The following is a 19,494-nucleotide window of genomic DNA, read 5'->3' on the forward strand; positions in this document are numbered from 1 at the left end:
CTATGGTGCTGGCGCATTTATATCTCCCAAGATAAGTATTTCTTAGATACTGTCCAAGTTCTGTTAACCAGGGTCCGTCGAGCATGAGATCACCTGGTCGTCCATCGATCCGGCGAGGCAACATTTTGCCTTCCGTTATAGACTGGCACGCCTTTGTGTCCTACTGAGGCATGTTTTGGCGGTGCTGGAGGATTCCGGTCCTACTGGGCCGAGGGATCCTTAGTCTTCTGTGCCGAAGTGCCTAAGTTAGACGTTGGGGGATGAAATCAATCTCTTTCACGTCACCGCCTTCTTCCTTTATTGTATCTGTACTAGTTCTGAGCTTAGGAGATTGGGGCCTCTAATCCTCTGGTTCCGTTGGCGTGCCCTTTCTCCTTGGGCGTGCCCTTTCTCCTTGGGCGTTTCTTTCTCTGGAACTGATACATGCGATTTTGTGGTCGCGTGAACTCTTCTTCGGAAGTTGCGCAGTACTATAATACATAGTTATGTTTATTGTTTAAGTTATCAATGCCTTCAGGGATTTTCCTTGGACCGGGAACAGTTTCAGAATGATCTCGTGCCAGGCAGGTCCTGGTTGCGCGATAGAGGCTGTTCCTTTATGGTTCATGTCATCCTCGTAGTGCCGGTATACTGGTTACCTGTCAGGGATTTTTTCCTGTTTTGTTTGCCATGTGCTGCTGGCAGCCATTTTACTCACCTCTCTGTCTGACTATGGTGCATTGTGGGGGATACTGCTCATTTCCTGCACTTCCTTTTATGGCCAGATTGGTGTGCATCATCCATGTGAGACAGGATGCAGTCTCAGAATTGTGATGTCATCACTTATTATTTAAAGGGCCTCTGTTCAGTATGCTTTGCCTTTGCGTTGTCTCAGACCTGTTCGTGAGAGTTCCTGTGTGTTACCTTGCTGCCTGACGTCCTTCCTGGTTCCTGATCTTTGGCTTGTTCCTGACTCTGCTGTTTTCCTTGTTCCTGATTCCGGCTCGTATTACTATTCGCTTTGGCTCCTGACTCGGCTCGTCTGATTACCAGCTCTGTTTTTTACTCCTGGCTTGTTATTTGACTTGTGGACTTTTTATTATTTTTTGCTATTAATAAAGGTGTGATTATTTTTGCACTTCTTGTCTCAGTCTGATTCCTGGCACCCTGACATTACGCAAAGGCCATGTATCCTGATGGTGCTAATAATCCACCTTTACCTGCCATCATTTCCAGGATGGATGTACAGGATCACCGCTTGGATCAATTTGCACTAGCCCTGGAAACCCTGCTTACTCGCACTGCACATTTAGACCAAAGTGTCCCGCAAGTTATGACTGCTCCTGTTTCCGCTGCTGCACCTATGCCTACCAGGAGCATGTCCGGTTCTGCACCTCTACCTCAGCGATATGGAGGCGATCCTTATCAGTGCAGAGGGTTTTTGAACCAGGTGGACATTTACTTTGAGATGTTACCTCAGGCGTTTCCCTCTGACAGAGCTAAGGTGGGATTTCTCATCTCATTACTCTCTGACACAGCTCTTGCCTGGGCTAATCCCTTGTGGGAGACTAATAAACCTGTGATTTCAAATTACCCTGAACTTGTGGCCTCCTTTCGAAGGGTATTTGATGTTCCAGCTTGCTCCTCCTCTGCTGCTAAACGACTCATGTCCATTCAGCATGGTACAAGATCTGTTGCTCAGTATGCTGTTGAGTTCCGTACGCTTGCCGCAGAGGTAGGTTGGAACAATGAAGCCCTTGTTGCCGCCCTCTTTCATGGGCTCTCTGATGCGATTAAAGACGAAGTTGCTGCCAGAGATTTACCAGAGGATCTCGAGGCATTGGTGTCTTTTTTGATCCTAATTGACATCAGACTCAGAGAGAGGCCCTCTTTCAAGGAGCGCTTTCGGAAGCCTCCTGTTCCATTGTCTCCTACGTGTTCATTCCCTCTCATGCCTCCCTCTCCTCCCATGCCTCTTGGTCCAGAGTCACCAGGTACTGCTGAGCCGATGCAGTTGGGATTTTCGCGTCTCTCTGTGGTGGAGAGGGCCTTTAGGAGGAGGGAGGGGCTCTGCCTCTATTGTGGGTTACAGGGCCACCTTTTGAAGTCTTGTCCTACACGGCCGGGAAACGTTCAAACCTAAGGTCCTGTCGGGGGCAGACCTTGCGTGGTTTATCCTCGTCCCCGGAACCGCTTAAGGAGAAACCTTTGGTCACGGTTGTCCTTTCCTGGGTGGACTCCTCCATAGTCACTCATGCTCTTGTTGACTCCGGTGCTGCGGGCTATTTCATTGACAGTGCTTTTGTATCAAAGCACTTCATTCCTGTTTTGCCTCGGTCCGTTCTGCTTCCTATTGAGGCCATTGATGGCAGGCCCCTTCAGCCAGCCAACTCGTTACTCATGAAACTGCTCCATTGTCCATGGCTGTTGGGGCTCTCCATTTTGAAACCCTCCAGTTCCAGGTGATAAACTCTCCCCATTTTCCGGTTGTTCTGGGTTATCCCTGGCTCCAAAAGCACAATCCCAGTCTCGACTGGCGCAGGTCCGAAATGTTGTTGTGGTCCCCGCAATGTATGTCCACTTGTCTTCGGAAACAAGTTAAAGTCTTGTGCACTTCTTCGGTATCTCAATTGCCAGAGGAGTACCGAGAGTTCCTTGACGTTTTTGACAAGGTATGTGCCGGTACGTTGCCTCCTCACCGGTCTTACAATTATGCCTTAAACCTGCAACCCGGAGCCATTCCTCCTCGGGGCCGGGTGTACCCTCTGTCTGTTGCAGAGAATTGTGTTATGGAGGAGTATGTTGCCGATGCTCTGTCACGGAGGATCATCCGCAAATCCTGCTCTCCTGTAGGGGCTGGCTTCTTCTTTGTGAAGATAAAGGGTGGTGAGTTAAGACCATGCATCGATTATAGGGGTCTTAATCGTCTTACCATTAAGAATGCTTACCCTATTCCGCTCATTACGGAACTCTTTGACCGCCTCAAGGGAGCTACAATCTTTACTAAACTTCATTTGAGAGGAGCGTACAATCTCGTTAGGATTAAGAAGGGCCACGAATGGAAAACAGCATTTAACACCAGGAGCGGGCATTATGAGTATCTTGTAATGCCCTTTGGCCTATGTAATGCTCCTGCTGTTTTTCAGGAATTTATTAATGATGTCCTACAAGATATGTTGCAACAGTGTGTTGTGGTGTACTTAGATGACATCCTCATACACTCACCCACACTTGAGGCTCATCGTTCTGATGTTACACGGGTTCTTCAGACACTACGTGAGAATGGCCTGTTTTGGAAATGTGAGTTCCATCAGACTCAAGTAACCTTCCTAGGTTATGTTATCTCCGTTGCAGGGTTCTTCATGGATCCTGACAAGTTATCTGCAGTTCTGCAGTGGCCTCGCCCAATTGGTCTTCGGTCTATTCAACGTTTTTTGGGGTTCGCCAATTACTATAGAAAGTTTATTAAAAACTTTTCTTCCTTGGTCAAACCCATCACAGACATGACCCGTAAAGAGAATGATCCACTCCATTGGTCACTTACTGCCATTAAGGCCTTTGATAGTCTTAAGACTGCCTTTGCTGCAGCTCCAGTTCTGCCTCATCCTAACCCTGTCCTGCCTTTTGTTCTTGAGGTTGATGCGTCTGAGACTGGAGTAGGTGCCCTCTTGTCTTAACGTCCTACGCTTCTGTATGGTTTCTTCTCTAAGAAATTGTCTCCAGCGGAGTGCAATTATGAAATTGGTGACAGGGAATTACTGGCCATAATTTTGGCACTCAAGGAATGGAGGCATCTTCTCGAGGGTACTAGCGTGCCAGTGCTCATTCTTACTGACACAAGAATTTAACTTATCCATCTGAAGCAAAATGTTTGTCGCCCCGACAGGCCAGATGGGCGCTATTTTTGTCTTGGTTTAATTATGTGGTCTCCTACCTGCCTGGTAGTAAGAATGTTAGGGCCGATGTCCTCTCTCGACAATCTTCGCCTCTGTCCAAGGAGGAGTCTTTACCTACTCCAGTTATACCTCCTGACCATATTTTGGCTACCATACGTACTAATTTGACTTCTCCCTTGGGGGGAGGAGATCCTGGCTGCACAAACCAATGCACCTCCTGAGAAACCTAGTGGTAAGGGTTTTGTTCCTGAGAATCTTCGAACTAAACTTTTGCACACTTACCACTATCCTAAAGCCGCAGGTCACCCAGGCAAGAACCAAATTATTTTGTCTGTCACTCGACAATTATGGTGGCCAGGTCTTCGTTCTGATGTTGCTACGTATGTTGCCTCCTGCTCAGTTTGTGCACAGAATAAGACTCCTCGACGTCTTCCTGTGGGTCTTCTTCAACCTATTGCTAATGGTGAGCGTCCTTGGACACATCTTTCCATGGACTTCATTGTCGAACTCCCTGTTTCCAATGGCAATACTGTTATCCTTATGGTGGTTGACCGTTTTTCTAAAATGTCACATTGCATTCCCTTGATGAAGCTGCCTACCGCTCAGGAGCTTGCTTCAATTTTTGCCTGGGAGGTCTTCCATTTACATGGGTTACCCAAGGAGATAGTGTCGGACCGGGGTAGCCAGTTTGTCTCCAGATTATGGCGTTCCTTTTGTGCTCAAATGGGGATCCAGCTTTCCTTCTCCTTGGCATATCATCCTCAATCCATTGCGGCTGCGGAACGGTCTAATCAAGCTCTGGAACAGTTCCTTCGTTGCTATGTCTCAGATCACCACAATAATTGGTCTGAACTGTTACCTTGGGCCGAGTTTTCTCGTAATAGTGCTATTAATGCTTCCTCCAAGTTATCCCCGTTCATGACGAATTATGGGTTTCAACCATCCTTTTTGCCCGATTCATTCATGTCTCAGGGTATTCCTGCTTTGGAGGAGCATCTCCGGCAACTCCGTTCCACGTGGGTGCAGATTCAGGATTGCCTTCATCGTTCTATGCAGCGCCAAAAGTTCCAGGCTGATTGTAGGCGTCTGCCCGCACTTTCCTACCAGGTTGGTGAGAGTGTTTGGCTGTCCTCCCGCAACTTGAACCTTCGTGTGCCTTCCAATAAATTGGCTCCTCGTTATGTTGGTCCTTTTTGAATACTCCGACGGGTTAATCCTGTGGCCTACGCTCTTGACCTTCCTCCTGCTATGCGCATCTCCAATGTTTTTCATGTCTCCCTCTTGAAACCATTGGTTTGTAATTGGTTTACCACTGTGTTGCCTCATCCCCGTCCTATCTTTGTTGACAATCATGAGGAGTATGAGGTCAGCAGCATTATTGACTCTCGTATGTCCAGGGGCCGTGTACAGTATTTGGTTCACTGGAGGGGCTATGGTCCAGAGGAGCGTTCTTGGGTTCCCTCCTCTGATGTTCATGCTTCCGCCCTCCTCCGTGCCTTCCATGCCCGTTTCCCCAATAAGCCTTTTGTCCTCCTGCGGGGGAGGGGTCGTTGAGGGGTGGACACTGTCAGGGTTTTTTCCCTGTTTTGTTTGCCATGTGCTGCTGGCAGCCATTTTACTCACCTCTCTTGCTGACTATAGTGCATTGTGGGGGATGCTGCTCATTTCCTGCACTTCCTTTTATGGCCAGACTGGTGTGCATCATCCGTGTGAGACATGATGCAGTCTCAGAACTGTGATGTCATCACTTATTATTTAAAGGGCCTCTGTTCAGTATGCTTTGCCTTTGTGTTGTCTCAGACCTGTTCGTGAGAGTTCCTGTGTATTACCTTGCTGCCTGACGTCCTTCCTGGTTCCTGATCTCTGGCTTGTTCGTGACTCTGCTATTTTCCTTGTTCCTGATTCCGGCTCGTCTGACTATTCACTTTGGCTCATGACTCGGCTCGTCTGACTACCAGCTCTGTTTTTGACTCCTGGCTTGTTATTTGACTTGTGGACTTTTTATTATTTTTTGCTATTAATAAAGGTGTGATTATTTTTGCACTTCTCGTCTCAGTCTGATTCCTGGCACCCTGACATTACCCTCTCGGGTGCTGAGATGTTTCACTTTGAAAAGTGTTTGTGTTTTCTGGTTGCCTCCTTGTTAGAAGACAGAGGGCTGCTTAGCAGGACTAAGTGGCCTAAGGGATACCTCCTAGCAGGGTCCACCTCCCGGTTTTCTATCTTGAGGGGGATTTTCTACAGGTAGCATGTATGCTTATTAAGCCCGACTTGTCTGCTAGGAGTTGTGAGGCTCCCATGCAGTTTCCTGTGAGGTGCAGGATTTATGGGAGACTGATCCTGCGAGGATCTTTGAAGTTGTTGTCATCTTTTCATCCCTAGTTTGGTGCCTGTCCCTTGTACCCCATGGTCGGTAGAGAGGGGTGTTCCCTTTGACACTCTAAGAAATCTTTCTCAGTGGGTTTCAGCAAGGGGTCCGGGGTAAGGTGGCACCTTTGGGTACTGACTGCCATTTTTACTTGTAGTCACTCAAAAAGGTTTGGAAAACAGCACACTAATTCCTAAGCTTATGGAGCACGGAATAAAGGACCTGCCAAGTCCAAAGAAGCAATCCAAGCAACAAAGGGTATTCCAGCCTCCAAAATTTAAAAAGAACCTTTATTTTCTTACATGAGGTCCTCAGAAATAGAACATACAACGTTTCAAGCCTGCTATAGGCTCTTAAGTGTACATGATTAAGAGCCTATAGCAGGCTTGAAACATTGTATGTTCTATTTCTGAGGACCCATGTAAGAAAATAAAGGTTCTTTTTAAATTTTGGAGGCTGGAATACCCTTTGTTGCTTGGATTGCCCTTTTTACTTAACCTGGTAGGATATCTCACAAAACCAAAAACAGGAGTCAGCATTCAGTCCCCTTGTAATGTGCACGTGCAAGATACGAGACCCACTGCAGGCCTCCAAATGCATAAAAGAACACAAAGTGTAGGTCCAGAAAACAGCAATGTTTCGGGCTTTCAACCCTGGTAGGATATCTCCTTAGATTCTTTGGTCTGTATCTCTTTTGAGAAGGCCATGATCCATGGTCATTGGGATGCGAGAGTTCTCTGCTGGGTGCTCTCCTCCTTCTGAGATCACTGGATGGTCTTCAGGGGGTTATTACTTTGACCGATTCCGGGTCCTGGAGGTCTGGCTTATGGCCATATCCTTTTCTGTAGTTTCAGATCTGGTTCTGGATCGTTCCTAGGGAAACCATCTATGGCTCCTTACGCCTTGAATGTGTGTTCAATGGTGTTTAAGGTTCTTTTCTGGGGGCAACCTCCGTTTGTCCCTCCAGGGACGAGTTGGTATCTGCCTGAGGGCTAGTTTGCTGTCTCTCAGCTGAGATGTTACGGTTTTTGTCAGGGGACTACTATGCCACTTTGATGTGGGCTCATGGTCGGTGTTTTCACCTGAGCTGTCAGGTACCTTATTTATGGTTTTTACCATTTCTCCCTTTTCTTCTCCAAGTCTTGGGCTGGGGAAGTGGTTCCCTTGCGTTTGACCCCCTTCGGGGAGGTCGTTGAAGTGGTACGGTTTCCTTGAGACCTCATAGGTCCTCTAGTCTCGTTCCGAGGTTTTCTCCTCCTGGCATGCAAGAGGTCCTGGGGCTGGATCCTGGTACTGGGATGCTGTAGTCAGTGTCCTATCTCCATTGTTGGGGAGTGCTCCTTCTTAGGAAGGGAGCTGTGTAGGGTTTTGGATCCTGAGCTCTATGTCTGACTGACAAGCTATTTTTGATGCCCGCCAGAGTTGTTCTTCTGTGGGTTCATTCCATTCAGGCCCCCCCTTTTTTGTTTTTGAGAGGTGGTCCGGAGAAGTTGTCTCCTTAATTTGGACGTTGCCAATTCTTTGATCTGGGTCTGGTACCTTGGAGGGGGGGTCGGGGATCTGGCTGTGCTTTTGAGTTTTGCCATGTGTTCCAGTTGCTACAGGTCTAAGTGGCCTATGGGTTATCTCCCAGTCTAATAGCTGAGGGTTGGAAGTTCGAATCCTATTGTGGCAGCTCTCTGACCTTTGCCTTTTGTGGGGGTCATGGTGCTCCGCTAGTTACATAGGCTGCTGGGGAGGGACGCTCTTCTAGGCTCTGGTTCCTAGATGAGAGTTGTCGTTGTTTTTTCGGCATTCTCTGGGGGTTGGTCTCCCACGTTGGCTTTAGGTCAGCTTTGCTGGCTTAAGGCTGAGTTTGCGAGTTCTTGTTCAGAATTTCATGTGCTATCCTTTTTCTCGGATAGGATAATCATCCTTGTCTGCTAGATCCGAATTGCTTCGGGTTATAGAGGTTCCCTATCTACGTTGTCTAGTTTAGTTACTGTGTTGCTAGACTAGGGTACAGGAGAATCTTGTGGATGCTTTGTAGATCCATGTGTCGTGAGGATTGACCTTGGGGTTCTCAGATGCACCTTTCGGTGTAGTGTTGATCTCTGGTCTTGATCCTCTTAGGGAGTTCTCCTCTGGGTGGTTGTCTTTCGTAACCTCGAGTTAACTTTAGTCGTGTTGAGGTTTTCTTCCTTAGTCGGTGGTCCTTTATATTCTTGGGTCCTCTGTTTTTTTCCCCCTCGGGGGTAGGTTAAGCTCTTACTTCGGGTCGAGGGTTTGTTCTGTTGGTCAGGACGCCCGCGGGACTTGGCTTCTTGGGGGCTCTTTGAACTCAATGGATCTAGAGATTTCAGTGATCTCTGCCCGGCCTTGTAGGTTGTTTAACTGATGGGGTAGGGTTCTGTTTTTTTCAGGCTGTGGTGCCCTTTGTAGGGGCCACCTTCTGTACCTGCCCTTTAGTTGCATTCAGTGTCCTCTATAGTTTGGGTATTGTTTTCCCAAAAATAATAAATGCAGCTGTGGACTCTTCCCGTTTAGAAGAAAAACCTAAATTATGCTTTCCTGATAATTTTCTTTTCTTCTAACGGAAGAGTCCACAGCTCCCCGCCCGTGTTTTATCTATTAGGCGGCAGTATTTAATTTTTGTTCTTCTGGCACCTTTTTCACCCTGATATTTCTCCTACTGTTCCTTATTCCCTGGGCAGAATGACTGGCGGATGAGGGAAGTGGGGGAGGTATTTAAGCCTTTGGCTGGGGTGTCTTTGCCTCCTCCTGGTGGCCAGGTTCTTATTTCCCAAAAGTAATGAATGCAGATGTGGACTCTTCCCGTCAGAAGAAAAGAAAATGATCAGGTAAGCATCATTTAATTTTTTTCTGTAAAATTATTGTGTAGCATATTTCAAATTTGATGCTAGCCTAGAGCTGCTGTTTGAGTTCATTACTTGACTTACTGTTTTGCATATAATAATAGTTTAATAGGACTATACATTGATGTGGTATCTTTAGAACATTTTTGCAATTTTGATTATAATGCATATACCTTTATAACAGTGCTATTTTGATGATACTTTGAACATTGGGCTCTTTACTCAGCTCACGACAACCTTCTTTCCTCCTCTCTTGTTATCGCCTCAAATTCTTGTCTACAAGACTTCTCCACAATGTCCCCAATCTTGAGGAACTCTCTACCTCGCTCCACAAGGTTCTCCCTTACCTTTCAACAGTGCTCCTTAATGATTCTAATTTCCAGGGATGCATAAAATCTATGCACTTTCTTCAGTTCCTCTCCTTTGTTTTTCATCTCGTTGAACCCCCGTTAACATGTAAGCCTAAGAGTCCAGCTGTCATGTAGATCACCTTCATGTTAGGTGATCTACAACAGCTGGCAACTCTTGAAATGGCTCTCTACCCATTTGCTTCCTATAAGTGTTATCTTTGCATAGTATAGTGCTGTGGAATCTGTTGGTGCTTTCTAAGTAAATAATAATAATAAAAAATGTCTTATAGGTCACATTGGGATGTTGCAAGCCACTCAGATGACACAAGAAGCTACCATACAAGATCTTGAGTCAGAAAAATCTCGGATAAAGGAAAAAATTGCCAGACTAGAGGAAGAAAGATCTTTACTACAAAGCAAAAACCAAAACCTTGATGAGCGACAAAGGCAACAAATACATGCACTGGAGAAGGTTAAGACTGAACATTTAATTTTATACAACTGAACATATAAAACATATAAAATATATACCAAAGAACAACAAAAAAGTGAGAAATAAAAGTATTATCAATGAGTACTACATTGTTATGATTTAATACCAGATATACAAGGCCTGAATACATGCACTATTTTATTATCTTCATTACTAAAGAAGACTTGTATTAATTCAAGCCTTTGAGGAAAATAATTATTGTATTCTTGGAATAATTAGATATAGTAATATTGGTAATTTGCCCTTTTTACTGAAGCAAATGTGTTGCAGGTTCTAGACACAAAGCAATGAATGTCAGTTTAACAAACATTTGATATTTTTTGATATTAAAAAAAAAAAGAAGAGAAATACGCTCACAGGACAATAATCCTATCCTCTATTACATGATCTTATGTTAAATCTGTCAAAGTTGTTTAAACAACAATGTTGTGAAGTTGCTTCTGAAGCCTGCAGGATATACTCTGTTCTCTTAGAGGAAGGGAAAAAACACAATTTACATAGCTAATTCAATTAAAGCATGAAAAATAAATAATCGCCTAGATTACGAGTCTTGTGTTAGCCTTAAAAAGCAGCGTTGAGAGGTCCCAACGCTGCTTTTTAACGCCCGCTGGTATTACGAGTCTGACAGGTACAGGTGTACCGCTCACTTTTCTTCCCCGACTCGAGCATACAGCAAATCCCCTTATGTCAATTGCGTATCCTATCTTTTTAATGGGATTTGCCTAACGATGGTATTACGAGTCTTGGAAGAAGTGAGCGGTAGACCCTCTCCTGTCAAGACTCCTACCGCATATAAAAGTCAGTAGTTAAGACTAACGCCGTAACATAAAACTCTTAACTAAAGTGATAAAAAGTACACTAACAGCCATAAACTACCTATTAACCCCTAAACCGAGCCCCCCCCCCCACATCGGAAACACTTTAATAAATATATTAACCCCTAATCTGCCGATAGGACATTGCCGCCACTTTAATAAATATATTAACCCCTAAACTGCCGCACTCCCGCCTCGCAAACACTAGTTAAATTTTATTAACCCCTAATCTGCCGTCCCTAACATCGCCGACACCTACTTACATTTATTAACCCCTAATCTGCCACCCCCAATGTCGCCGCTACTATATTAAAGGTATTAACCCCTAAACCTAAATCTAACCCTAACACCCCCCTAACTTAAATATAATTTAAAATAATCTAAATAAAATAACTACAATTAAATACATTATTCCTATTTAAAACTAAATACTTACCTGTAAAATAAACCCTAAGCTAGCTACAATATAACTAATAGTTACATTGTAGCTAGCTTAGGATTTATATTTATTTTACAGGCAACTTGGTATTTATTTTAACTACAATAGTTATTAAATAGTTATTAACTATTTAATAACTACCTAGTTAAAATAAAGACAAATATACCTGTAAAATAAAACCTAACCTAAGTTACAATTACACCTAACACTACACTATAATTAAAAAAATTACCTAAACTACCTACAATTAATTACAATTAAATTAAATAAACGAAGTCCAAGCGAAGAATGAAGGTTCCTTTAAATGACGTCATCCAAGATGGCGCCCCTTGAATTCCAATTGGCTGATAGGATTCTATCAGCCAATCGAATTTAAGGTAGGAACAATCCTTTTGGCTGATTGGATCAGCCAATAGGATTGAGCTCGCATTCTATTGGCTGTTCCAATCAGCCAATAGAATGTGAGCTCAATCCTTTTGGCTGATTGGATCAGCCAAAAAGATTTTTCCTACCTTAATTCCGAATCGGAATTCAAGGGACGCCATCTTGGATGACGTCATTTAAAGGAACCTTCATTCTTTGCTTGGACTTTGTTTGAAGAGGATGGCTCCGCGTCGGCTGGATTGAAGATGGACCCGCTCTGCTCCAGATGGATAAAGATAGAAGATGTCTGGATGAAGACTTCTGCCGCTTGGAGGACCTCTTCTGCCCGGATCGGATGAAGACTTCTGCCGCTTGGAGGACCTCTTCTGCCCGGTTCGGATGAAGACTTCTGCCCCTCTGGAGGTCCACTTGTGCCCGGCTGGGTGAAGACGGCTCAAGGTAGGGAGATATTCGGGGGGGGTAGTGTTAGGTTTTTTTAAGGGGGGATTGGGTGGGTTTTAGAGTAGGGTTGTGTGTGGGTGGTGGGTTTTAATGTTGGGGGGGTATTGTATTTTTTTTACAGGTGAAAGAGCTGATTACTTTGGGGCAATGCCCCGCAAAAGGCCCTTTGAAGGGCTATTTGTAATTTAGTATAGGGTAGGGAATTTTATTATTTTGGGGGGCTTTTTTATTATATTAGGGGGATTAGATTAGGTGTAATTAGTTTAAAATTCTTGTAATTCTTTTTTTTTTCCTGTAATTTAGTGTTTGTTTTTTTTCGTAATTTAGTTTATTTAATTTAATTGTAATTAATTGTAGGTAGTTTAGGTAATTAGTTTAATTATAGTGTAGTGTTAGGTGTAATTGTAACTTAGGTTAGGGTTTATTTTACAGGTAAATTTGTCTTTAGTTTAACTAGGTAGCTATTAAATAGTTAATAACTATTTAATAACTATTGTACCTAGTTAAAATAAATACAAAGTTGCCTGTAAAATAAATATAAATCCTAAGCTAGCTACAATGTAACTATTAGTTATATTGTACCTAGCTTAGGGTTTATTTTATCAGTAAGTATTTAGTTTTAAATAGGAATAATTTATTTAATTGTAGTAAATTTATTTAGATGTATTTAAATTATATTTAAGTTAGGGGGGTGTTAGGGTTAGGGTAAAACTTAGGTTTAGGGGTTAATAAATTTATAATAGTGGCGGCGACGTTGGCGACGGCAGATTAGGGGTTAATAAATTTAATATAGTTGCGGCAAAGTTGGGGGGGCAGATTAGGGGTTAATAAATATAATGTAGGTGGCGGCGATGTTGGGGGCAGTAGAATAGGGAATCATAAGTATAATTTAGGTGGCGGCGGTGTCCGGAGCGGCAGATTAGGGGTTAATAATATAACGTAGGTGTCAGCGATAGCGGGGGCGGCAGATTAGGGGTTAATAAGTGTAAGATTAGGGGTGTTTCGACTCGGGGTTCATGTTAGGGTGTTAGGTGCAGACATAAAATTCATTTCCCCATAGGAAACAATGGGGCTGCGTTAGGAGCTGAACGCTGCTTTTTTGCAGGTGTTTTTTTTCAGCCAGCTCAGCCCCATTGTTTCCTATGGGGAAATTGTGCATGAGCACGTTCAGCCAGCTCACCGCTGACTTAAGCAACGCTGGTATTGAGGTGAGATGTGGAGCTAAATTCTGCTCTACGCTCACCTTTTTGCGGCTAACGCCAGGTTTAAAAAAAACCTGTAATACCAGTGTTGTCTTAAGGGAGCGTTGCAGGGGCGAAACTACAGGGGGTGCAGAGGTCGCAATTGCGACTGGGCCCCCAAGGGGGGGGCCCTTCTTAGATTATTGCACCTGGGCCCTGTGGTTTCTAGTTACGCCTCTGGAGCAGTGGGAAAAAACCTCGTAATCTAGCCGTTAGTTTTTTGCTACATCAAATTAAACATTTTATATAGAATATATTTTTGATTATATGCAATGAGATTAAAAATTATTATAGGTAAAGGAGAGGTACAATCAGTGTGAACATCTCATAGTTAAAGCTGTGGCTGATTTTATGTGGTCAGGTGATATACTTCTATTAATAAATCAGTCTAAAAACTGAATTTGAAACTATGGAGATGAAAGGAAACAGCAAGGATAAAAGTTCTGTAAAGAAGGGGAATCTGAAAGAAAGGGTGGGCAGGCAAGCATTATGAAAATAGTGCAAAGTTTTCTTTATAAGGGCTTTGTAGGTTCACCAGATGAATTCAGTTAGGTCCCAGTAGAACATTGCTGCACTGAAGCTGACTGATATGATCAGGATGATTGACAGCCACTGCTAGCGGCCGATTGGCCTCCAGTGAGCAGGGGGCGGCATTGCATAATCATTTCTGGTGCTGTAGTGAATCATGTCTGCTTGACAATTCATAAATGGAGCCCTATTTCTAGATATATATTTATAAGTATAAATGTGTCTAGTAAAAGTTATTACATACATTATGTCACCTGTTACATAAACATGTTTGCATGCACTTTACCAGCTCAGCAGTGGGATGTATTGTGTCACCAAAGACATAATTTGTTTCATATATACCACTTCTGAATCTCTGAGCAGACATGGGGCCCCATTACATATGCCGCGTCGCCCGCAAAAGCCGGCAACGCCGGTTTTTAAGCGATTTTGGTATTTCATATATGGCATAGCATACAAGTTATGCACGTATATTTCACTCTTCGCCCACAATTTTTACTCCCATAAGCTAACATGGGACCGCGTCGCCAATCGGTATCCAAAATTCAGTGCAAAGACTTACGTGGCGAAAATGGAGAAATCTTACTCCATTTTCACCTCGCCATACTAAGGCAGCTGCAGCAGGCCTTGCGCTGAGTATGGGAGCACCATAACTCCCGAAACTGCCTGCAAAAAAAAACTAATACCAAACGCATGCGCAATATCTAACTGCCTGTCAACCACCAACCCCCACCGCAATAACTAATAAAATATATTAACCCCTATATCCGCCATCAAACCCACACCGCAACTACAAATAAAGTATTATCCCCTATATCCGCCAACCCCAAAATCGCAAACTACCTAATAAAACTATTAACCCCTAATCCGCCATTAACACACAATGCAAACTACCTATCAAAGTATTAACCCCTAAACCGCCAAAGCCCACAACGCAATAAACCTATCAAAGTTTTAACCCCATAAACCGCCAAAGCCCACAACGCAAACAAATTATTAAATTACTAAGCCCCCTAACATAACACCCCCTAACCTAATACCCCCTAAATTAACCCAAATTACCTAAGTACCTAAGTATAAATTAAAGGGACAGTCTAGTCAAACTTAAAATTCTGGTGTAGACTGTCCCTTTAAGCTACAATTACATAAAATAAAAAAATCTAAGATTACAGAAAATAAAAAACAAAATTATCAAGTTTTAAAAAACTATACCTAATTCCTATGAAAATAAAAAGCCCCCCTACTCTAAGAATAAATTACCAGTAGCCCTTAAAAGGGCTTTTTGCAGGGCATTGCCACAAGATAAACAGCTCTTTTACATTAAAAATACACAAAGTCCCCCCTAACAGTAAAACCCCCCACCCATCAAACCCCCCAAAATAAAAAACCTAACACTAAAAACCTAAACTACCCATTGCCCTAAAAAGGGCATTTGTTGGGCTTTGCCCTTAACCCTTTCAGTGCTGACGGCTCTGAGCCGTCGCAGAGTTTCTCACTCAGGTGCTAACGACGGCTAAGAGCCGTCGCTAGCACTCTCCCACTTTGAGGGAGATCTGGGGGCTCCCACCCACTCCTATCCCGGTTATCGGGCCTGTATAGTGACGGGCATCGCCGGGGCTTCACGTTTTCCCTCAAATCAGCTTAGCACTCAAAGGGTTAAAAGGGCATTTAGCTCTTTTACAAAATGCCCACCCTAATCTAAATAAAAAAAATAATTAAAAAAAAATCAGTCTAACACCCAGGTTGATACTCACTATTTCTGAAGTCCAGCCCAGAAGGTCCTGTCTCATGCGGTGAAGTCTTCTTCCAAGCGGCAACCTTTTCTTTCTTCTTCCAGGAACAATCCGGCGCAGAGGGCAGAGATGAAGACCGGCAACCCTTGAACTGAAGACTGGCGATCCTGGATCTGAAGACCGGCAACCGCAGAGCCATGGAGCGTGGAGGATACTCTTCGTACGATCGCCGCTGAACACTGGATAGTGAATTCAAGGGACGCAATTAAAAATGGCGTCCCTTGAATTCCTATTGGCTGATTTGATTATTCAAATTCAAATCAGCCAATAGGATGAGAGCTATGCAAATCCTATTGGCTGTTCAAATCAGCCAATAGGATGAGAGCTACTGTAATTCTATTGGCTGATTTGAAATTTAGCAGTGTGATGGTTCTTATGTTGTGGAGTTGTTTACCATAAGAAAAATGAATTCTTAAAGGGACATTCCAGACAGAATTAAAAATCCAAATGGATGCATTTGAGTTTTCAATATAAGCATGTTTGTAATATATGTGTATTAGCAAAAATGCTTATAATAAAAGCTATAGCAAAAGTGTATGTATTTATGCACTGTGCACCAGCATTTTAAACATAGCACTTGCTCAGAGAGCCTAAGGTGTTTGTAACATCTGGCAATGACTCAATTTGTTAATTGCTGACATAATACAAGCCCCACTGTTGCACTGAGCAGCTAAAGTATTTAACATGCTGATGCAATGAGAATATCTAGCTATGCTTCACATGCACGTGCAGAAAAATGTTAACACTAAAACAGTGATAAAGTTTACTAGAAGCATTTTTACTTTATTGTTTATCCTTTTGATCTTTTGTTCAAAAAATACACAAAAATACTCTGCTCTCATAATTATCAAACAATTGCAAACATAACACAGGTTTATCCCAAAAAACAAAACAATCTTTGTTAAATATAGGTGTGGCACAATTATTGGCACCCCTATGAATTCATATGAGAAAACTATATTTGAAGTATATTCCCATTGATATTTTACATTTTTTAGTACACCTGGGTGACTAAGAACAGGAAATTGTTCAACCATGACTTCCTGTTTCACAGGGGTATAAATATGAGGTAAGACATAGGCCAAATTCCCTTAGTCATTCATCACAATGGGTAAGTCTAAGGAATATCGCTGTGATGTGCGGCAAAAGGTTGTTGAGCTTCACAAAATTAGAAGTGGCTATAAGAAAATGGCAATAATTAAAAAGTTTCAGTCAACTTGGAATTTTATGAATCAACCTGAAAGAGGACATGTGGCCAAAATATCTCTAAGGATCACAGCTAGAGAATTGCAGAATTTAGTTGCGTCTTGGGGCCATAAAGTTTCCAAAACTACAATCCAACGTCACCTACATCACCAAAAGTTGTTTGTAAGGGTTTTACTCTCATCCAAAAAAAGTCTCAAGATAAACAGCTTTTTTACATTAAAAATACACAAAGTCCTCTACAGTTTGCCAGACACTACTGGAACTTTAAATGGGTTTGGGTTCTATGGCCAGATGAAACCAAAATAGAACTTTTTGGCATTAATCAGAGAGGTAGCCATATGGAAAAGTACCATTATGCCCACAGTTAAATAAGGTGGTGGCTCTTTAATGTTTTGGGGCTTTTTTCTGCCAAAGGACCTGGACATTTTGTTAGGATACATGGCATCATTGACTCTATCAAATATTAACAGATATTAAATGAACACCTGACTGCTTCTGCTAGAAAGCTTAAAATGGGCCATTGTTGGATCTTCCAGCAGGGCAATGATCGAAAACATACATCAAAATCAACTCAGAAATTACCACAAAATCAAGGTCTTGCCATGGCCATCCCAGTCCCCTGACTTAAACCCCATAGAAAACCTGTGGGTTGAACTAAAGAGGAGAGTTCACCAGCGTAGACCTCAACATTTGAAGGATCTGGAGAGATTGTGTATGGAGGAATGGTCTCAGATCCCTTGTCATATATTCTCCAATCTCATTAGGCATTAAAAGAGAAGACTCAGAGCTGTTATCTTGGCAAAGGGAGGTAGCACAAAATATTTATTAAAAGGATGGCAATAATTTTGCCAAACAAATATTTAACAAGGATTCTTTTTTGGGGGGATAAACTTGTGCTGTGTTTGCAATTGTTTGATATCCATGAGAGAGTATTTTTGTGTATTTTTTTTAAACAAAAGATTAATTAAAGAATTTTTTTTACAGCTTTCTTTGCTCATATTTACCAAGGGTGCCAATATTAGTGGAGGGCATTGTATATATAATATGGGAATAGGACCCTTAACTCCTCCTGAATGTGTTTGTCAAATTTTGTGCTGCCTCTTACAAGTTTTTTTTTTTTTTTTTTTTTTAAATCATTGTTTTATTTAAATGAATTGCACCCTTGGACAGCACTGCAGAACCATGTTGGCGCCCTATAAATAAAGTATAATAATAATACTATATATATATATATATATATATATATATATATATATATATATATATATATATATATATATATATATATATATATATATATATATATATATATATATGTATATATATATATATATATATATATGTGTATATATATATATATATATATATATGTATATGTATTTTTATTTTTAGTGTAGATATTTCGAATACCTTTCACCAAGATTACAAATTGTGAGGGGGCACAAAGTAGAATGTCGCTAGAGACTTGCGATTCTGCGAATATCTACTAAAAAGTATGCACATAAACCACTCTGGGCCACGACTAATGGTCAGTGATGATTGTACCAGGTTTTTTAAAATATAACTTTTATTAACTTATAAAACGTAAAATAAGGGTGACGCACAATTAAAAACGTCACAGACACTCCCAGTGTGGTATAGAACTCAGAGTTTTGATTCTATATTACATAAGAATTTGACTAGTCCGGTATCAATTGGATATTTTGTATACATACAATGATTTTTGAATATGTGCAGAGCAAACATAGATGTGTACATTCAACAGGATTTATAGGAATACACTATATGACTCTTACGTTAAACCAATTCATACCCCAGTATAAGAGAGACAACTGTAAATTTGCAATGTAACTTATACAGAACCGTACCCGTGGTTACATACAGCCTCAGCTCCATCTGTCAATCAATCCGAGCTATCTAACTTCAACCAATCATTATCAAGATTGGGCAGAATTTCCCGTTAGCCAGGCATATACTCACCAGGAAACGGCGGCTCGCTGCCTTTGACAAAGCCCGGATGGGCGAAACTAGTTAGGAAATCTATGTGAGCGTTTGTGCGCTCTTTTTAACAGCCAGATTCTTACCCAATGTGATTTAGTTCAAACTATCTCCATGCTCCTATAGTTAATTTGTTGTATAGTCTGGGTTATGCCAGACTTAGACTCAGTCACGAACATTTATTATTACTGTGCTATTCAACAGCAAACTTCCCTGTTCTCTATATGCTATACAGTTACCGCATGTCTTTTACAGACACCTTTGATTCACTCCCTTTTGCTTGATATTTATACAATATAAACAAGATGGGTTTAGGGGACTAATAAGAATATTTAACTCTATTGCATTATATAGTTACTTAAGATAAGATTCTTCAAAACGCAGTTGTTACAATGTATCTATATGACTGAATCATATTTATAGACAACTCACTTGGTTTAAATATACTTAAAGGGACACTGAACCCAAAATTTTTCTTTTGTAATTCAGATAGAGAGTGCAATTTTAAGCAACTTTCTAATTTACTCCTATTATCAATTTTTCTTTGTTCTCTTGCTATCTTTATTTGAAAAAGAAGGCATCTAAGCTTTTTTTGGGTTCAGAACTCCAGACAGCACTTTTTTATTGGTGGATGAATTTATCCACCAATCAGCAAGGACAACCCAGGTTGTTCACCAAAAATGGGCCGGCATCTAAACTTACATTCTT

General features: G+C 42.0%; 1 protein-coding gene across 1 annotated transcript in view; it reads left to right on the top strand.

Annotated features, from left to right (window-relative positions):
• FAM184A (family with sequence similarity 184 member A) overlaps positions 1-19,494 on the top strand; it is a 573,060-nt gene that overhangs the window by 254,839 nt on the left and 298,727 nt on the right. Inside the window, exon 4 of the mRNA XM_053710789.1 lies at positions 9,739-9,920. Within this exon, the coding sequence (XP_053566764.1) occupies positions 9,739-9,920 (182 nt within the window). The remainder of the gene's footprint in view (positions 1-9,738; positions 9,921-19,494) is intronic.

The sequence above is a fragment of the Bombina bombina genome, chromosome 4 (assembly GCF_027579735.1).
Source record: "Bombina bombina isolate aBomBom1 chromosome 4, aBomBom1.pri, whole genome shotgun sequence".
NCBI classification, from domain to species: domain Eukaryota; kingdom Metazoa; phylum Chordata; class Amphibia; order Anura; family Bombinatoridae; genus Bombina; species Bombina bombina.